The sequence below is a fragment of the Rhinoraja longicauda genome, chromosome 30 (genome assembly GCF_053455715.1).
Source record: "Rhinoraja longicauda isolate Sanriku21f chromosome 30, sRhiLon1.1, whole genome shotgun sequence".
NCBI classification, from domain to species: Eukaryota; Metazoa; Chordata; class Chondrichthyes; order Rajiformes; family Arhynchobatidae; genus Rhinoraja; species Rhinoraja longicauda.
The window spans coordinates 10421898-10427897 of record NC_135982.1 but is presented as its reverse complement, the minus strand read 5'-3'; the positions used below and the strand labels follow the sequence as shown (position 1 = coordinate 10427897).

General features: G+C 40.8%; 1 protein-coding gene across 10 annotated transcripts in view; it reads right to left on the bottom strand.

The window, feature by feature from the left end:
* Positions 1-1336: 1336 nt before the first annotated feature.
* Positions 1337-6000, bottom strand: part of agrn (agrin) — a 519366-nt gene continuing 514702 nt past the window's right edge. For all 10 annotated transcript variants that reach the window (XM_078425207.1, XM_078425208.1, XM_078425209.1 and 7 more), the window contains one exon: positions 1337-3089. In XM_078425207.1, coding sequence (XP_078281333.1) covers positions 2929-3089 — 161 coding nt within the window. In that variant the 3' untranslated portion in view covers positions 1337-2928. The remainder of the gene's footprint in view (positions 3090-6000) is intronic.

The following is a 6000-nucleotide window of genomic DNA, read 5'->3' as shown; positions in this document are numbered from 1 at the left end:
TGGAGGGAATGCAACAAAGGTTCACAGTCTGATTCCTGGAATGGGCATGAAAGAGAGATGGAATTATCCCATGAGGGGAGTTTAAGCAGACTGAGCCTATACTCAGTAGAGTTTTGAAGATCAAGAGGTGGTCCTACAGGGTTGGACTAGTAGATGCTGTTATGTTTCTCCAGGTTGAGATATCCAGAATCGGAGTTAGAGTATCTATGGCAATTCAGGAGAGAAATAGGATGATATTTCTTCACTCAGATCGAATTGTTGGGTTTCACTACCTGGAAATACCCTGGAGGTTCAGTCTCTCCATTTATTCAATATAGAGTTTGTCAGATGTTTAAACATTGAGCGATATTAGGATAAAGTGCAAAAAATGTTACTGAGTAATAGGACAGACCCAAAGGGCTGAACGGCCTACATCTTTCTCTGTACAGGCAGAGTGAACAGAGAGAATACTTCCTGATTCTATGGAAAATTACATATTTCAATGCAAAAATGTTGAGATCTATCTCCAAGGTATAAATCTTGCTCAGAGTCAGAGAATGATCAATCTGAAGAAGGGTCACGACCTGAAACGTCACCTATCCATGTTCCCCACAGATACTGCCTGGCCCACTGAGTTACTCCAGTACTTTGTGTCCTACTTTTATGAACCGGCATCTGCAGTTCCTTGCGTGTCCATAACTCCAGTTTCCTGCTCCACAGATACGTTTTAGGTTGGAGATACAGCGTGGAAACAGGCCCCCCACGCCGAGTCCACACGACCATTAATCACCCGTACACGAGTTCAACATTATTTCATTTCACATCCTGTACACTAGGGGCAATTTACAGAAGACAATGAATCTTAAAACCCGCATGTCTTTGGAATGTGGGAGGAACCGGAGCACCCGGAGAAAACCCACTCGGTCGCAGGGAGAATGTATAATGTCTGCACAGGTAGCATCCGCAGTCAGGATTGAACCCGAGTCTCTGGTGACTCGTTCACATCCCGACCTCTTCAGTACTCCTGCACTTTCAGATTCTTCCAGTGCCCACAGGGTTTTGCATTTGCTTTCGTTACTATTGTTGAACCTCACAAATCTAATATCAAATTTTGAACAAAGCTTGGATAATCACTTTCCACACAGAAAGGGGGACCAATTGTGTTTGGAAGTTTTACACTTTATTTAATGACGACTGGCCAAGGGACACGAGTAATAAAGTTAGTAATGGTTACAACATGCTGATCACATACTGTGCACTGTCCTTACAGATTAATTACAGCAGTTTACAATGATCATGTACCAAAAAATACATTGTATGGAAACACATAAATAAAACCAGCAATTTATTTCTTTAAAAAAAAAAAGGGCTCAAATAATTTTTTACACGAGAGTTGAAACACCAGCAGTAAAACGCCAAACAAAAGTAAGTGCACAACACAAGGTGCGCGCAGTGAAGTTCACGACAAGATCGGCCAACTCGGCATTTAAGGCATTTCTGAGGCCACCCCTCCCCTCCCCTGTTTCTCACAAACATTTCTGAAGACAAGACACGGCATTTGGAATGTTTCCGTCCAACTCGATCCCTTTCATTTCTCCCAATTCAGAATACCTGTGGTTACAGGTTTACAGCAGTAACCAGTGCCATGGTTCTCTCCTTTGGCCCGGTCTGCAGGTGGAGTACATTAACACCAAGGAGGAAATTATATTATGGGGCCGCTCAGTAGCATGCCACGTGTGGGACAAAGCTCTTTGTTTCTTTCCCTTGCATGTCATTCCCAACAAAACGTCAGTCTTTATTCATGACCCTTAACATACAGGCATATTTCTCACAGTCCAAGGCGTTTAGGCCACATGCAATCTCACAAGTGTTAAGCAAAAGGTATTATCCTTACTATATATACTGTACACAGTGAGCAACACAAGTGGGAGGTTATTCCTGTGGCTGGGACACATTCAGTCATTACAGATAAAAGTATTGTTAAATGGAACAGCAAATTCTTGTCAATTGTGTTGGCTTCCTTCCACACTTTGCCTGTGAATGAAAAGCAGTAAATGTTTACCTCAAAGTCTGTGGGATTGCAGCAAAAAACTGTGAACAACATGTTGTGGACAGACGTTCGGAGCTTAGGGTGATGAAGAGGCTCCAACGAACTTCACAAAATATCGCATTACTTGATCCAATCTAAATTATCCTTCCACAAACCATTAGGATAATCAATGGTGTTCACTTCCTGGTCTCAGACAAAAGCACAATGATGTTAACAGTTTAATTTAAAAGCTTGTTTTGTGAAGTATGATTGTAAGAAACTTTGAGCTACGTGAGAGACCCAGAGTTAATTTAGAACGGGCCTGCCTGTTTGAGTTTTGAAATGGATACTTCTGAAAAACGAAGGGGAGACTTAATTCCTTATTCACAGCTGCATTTGCTTTTGTTCAAAGATTTTCTCAGCTTTAGTCCTCACTTTCCAGAAACACACTCAGCGTTGGCTAGTTCAGTCTTGCAATGTGTCTAATTCTCAAAGAAGTACATAATGGAACAAAAAAAAAGGCACAATTTATTATAAGTAAAGGAATAAAACATCTGGAGATTAATCGTGTATGGCAATTTGATATAATGGGTCAAATCTGTGTAAACACATTAGTCATGTTCGGTCTGCAGGTGGCAATCATAATGGCATTTAACTCTACCGGTTACCATTAAGAAGAGCTGAACCACCAGAGTGTGAAGCAAAATGATTCAATGAAGATAGTAGGAAACACCAGCACCAAATATCACAGGTTCAAGTACAACTGAACTGTGTACAGTGTAATTGTAGCCAAGGACATTTAGATCATTTGGTTTGCTTGTGAGATTAGCTTGATATACTGCAACAAAAACATTTTCAATATAAAAAGCAATAAAAGTATACAAAAATAGAAAATAATTACAGCAGTAGGCATAGCCTGTTCATTTTTTGGCTGGACAGTGTAATATTGTGGGATTATTCAAGGCGTCTTCCACTAGCTGAAGTTCTTGGCGATCAATGACCACGTCCTTTATGCAGCCTATGAAACCAGTGCTGTAGGCCTTCGGTAATCTGTTTCCATGTGCCAGCTTCTCAATTCCGCCTAGACAATAAGAGCAATTATCCGTGAGACTAGGGCACAGCATGTCCGATAAAACTAAAAGCTTTGCACGGATATAAATCTCTAATCCAAGCACTTTTGTTCAATCAGTTCCCACTGTATTAATGGGAATATTGCATTACAGGCCAAGGAACTCTTCGTTCTAATGATACAGATCAATATGGATCCCGATTAATGCATTACTAAGCCAATGTGAGAATGCGTTTTGTTTTCTGTGCTCAGGAAGCCTAAAAACTCTAGGATCGTCAGAAAGAACATATTTCACATTGGCAGCTCTAAGAAAATAATTTCGTCATCATATTTGTAATATTAATTGTTAACTACACTTTGAAATGTGTGCATCTGCAATAGAAACGTCACGAAGCAATGAAATAAAGAAATCTGAGTTATTGGTATTGAGAAATGTTTGCACTGACTTTCTTCAAAGAGAACTTCTACACCATTGACTGATTGTATCTTGGACCATAAGATATAGGAGCAAAATTAGGTCACTCAGCCCATCGAGTCTGTTCCACCATTCGATCATGGCTGATCTCTCTTTCCCTCTCAACCCCACTCTCCTGCCTTCCCCCGTAACCTTTGACGCCTTTACTAATCACGGACCTATCCATATAACCATATAACCATATAACAACTACAGCACGGAAACAGGCCCGTTCGGCCCTACCAGTCCACGCCGACCACTCTCCCTGACCTAGTCTCATCTACCTGCACTCAGACCATAACCCTCTAATCCCCTCTTATCCATATACCTATCCAATTTACTCTTAAATAATAAAATCGAGCCTGCCTCCACCACTTCCACCGGAAGCCCATTCCATACAGCCACCACCCTCTGAGTAAAGAAGTTACCCCTCATGTTACCCCTAAACTTTTGTCCCTCAATTCTGAAGCTATGTCCCCTTGTTGGAATCTTCCCCACTCTCAAAGGGAAAAGCCTACCCACGTCAACTCTGTCCGTCCCTCTCAAAATTTTAAAAACCTCTATCAAGTCCCCCCTCAACCTTCTACGCTCCAAAGAATAAAGACCCAACCTGCTCAACCTCTCTCTGTAGCTTAAGTGCTGAACCCCAGGCAACATTCTAGTAAATCTCCTCTGTACCCTCTCCATTTTGTCGACATCCTTCCTATAATTTGGCGACCAGAACTGCACACCATACTCCAGATTCGGCCTCACCAATGCCCTGTACAATTTTAACATTACATCCCAACTTCTATACTCGATGCTCTGATTTATAAAGGCAAGCATACCAAACGCCTTCTTCACCACCCTATCCACATGAGATTCCACCTTCAGGGAACAATGCACAGTTATTCCCAGATCCCTCTGTTCCACTGCATTCCTCAATTCCCTACCATTTACCCTGTACGTCCTATTTTGATTTGTCCTACCAAAATGCAGCACCTCACACTTATCAGCATTAAACTCCATCTGCCATCTTTCAGCCCACACTTCCAAAAGGCCCAAGTCTCTCTGTAGACTTTGAAACTCTACTTCATTATTAACTACACCACCTATCTTAGTATCATCTGCATATTTACTAATCCAATTTGCCACACCATCATCCAGATCATTAATGTAAATGACAAAACAACAGTGGACCCAACACAGATCCTTGGGGTACTCCACTAGACACTGGCCTCCAACCTGACATACAATTGTCAACCATTACCCTCTGGTATCTCCCATTCAGCCATTGTTGAATCCATCTTGCAACCTCACTATTAATACCCAACGATTTAACCTTCTTAATCAACCTTCCATGTGGAACCTTGTCAAATGCCTTACTGAAGTCCATATAGACAACATCCACAGCCTTACCCTTATCAATTTCCCTGGTAACCTCTTCAAAAAATTCAAGAAGATTAGTCAAACATGACCTTCCAGGCACAAATCCATGTTGACTGTTTCTAATCAGGCCTTGTTTATCCAAATAATTATATATATTGTCCCTAAGTATCTTTTCCATTAATTTTCCCACCACAGACGTCAAACTAACAGGTCTATAATTGCTAGGTTTACTTTTAGAACCTTTTTTAAACAAAGGCACAACATGCGCAATGCGCCAATCTTCCGGCACCATCCCCGTTTCTAATGACGTTTGAAATATTTCCGTCATAGCCCCTGCTATTTCTGCACTAACTTCCCTCAATGTCCTAGGGAATATCCTATCAGGACCTGGAGACTTATCCACTTTTATATTTTTCAAAAGTGTCCGTACCTCCTCTTCTTTAATCCTCATAATTTCCATCACTACTCTACTTGTTTCGCTTACCTCACATAATTCAATATCCTTCTCCTCGGTGAATACCGAAGAAAATTAATTGTTTAATATCTCCCCCATTTCTTCCGGCTCAGCACATAGCTGTCCACTCTGACTCTCTAATGGACCAATTTTATCCCTCGCTATCCTTTTGCTATTGACATATCTGTAGAACCCCTTGGGGTTTACTTTTACATTACTTGCCAAAGCAGCCTCATATCTTTTTTTCGCTTTTCTAATTTCCTTCTTAAGATTCCTTTTACATTCTTTATATTCCTTAAGAACCTCATTTACTCCCTGCCGCTTATATTTATTGTATATCTCCCTCTTTTTCCGAACCAAGTGTCCAATTTCCCTGGAAAACCACGGCTCTTTCAAATTATTATTCTTTCCTTTCCACCGAACAGGGACATAAAGACTCTGTACTCTCAAAATTTCACCTTTAAATATCCTCCATTTCTCTATTATATCCTTTTCATAAAACAAAAAGTTCCATTTCACTCCTTTTAAATCCTTTCTCATCTCCTCAAAATTAGCCTTTCTCCAATCCAAAATCTCAACCCTTGATCCAGATTTGACCTTCTCCATAATTATATTGAAACTAATGGCATTGTGATCACTAGACCCAA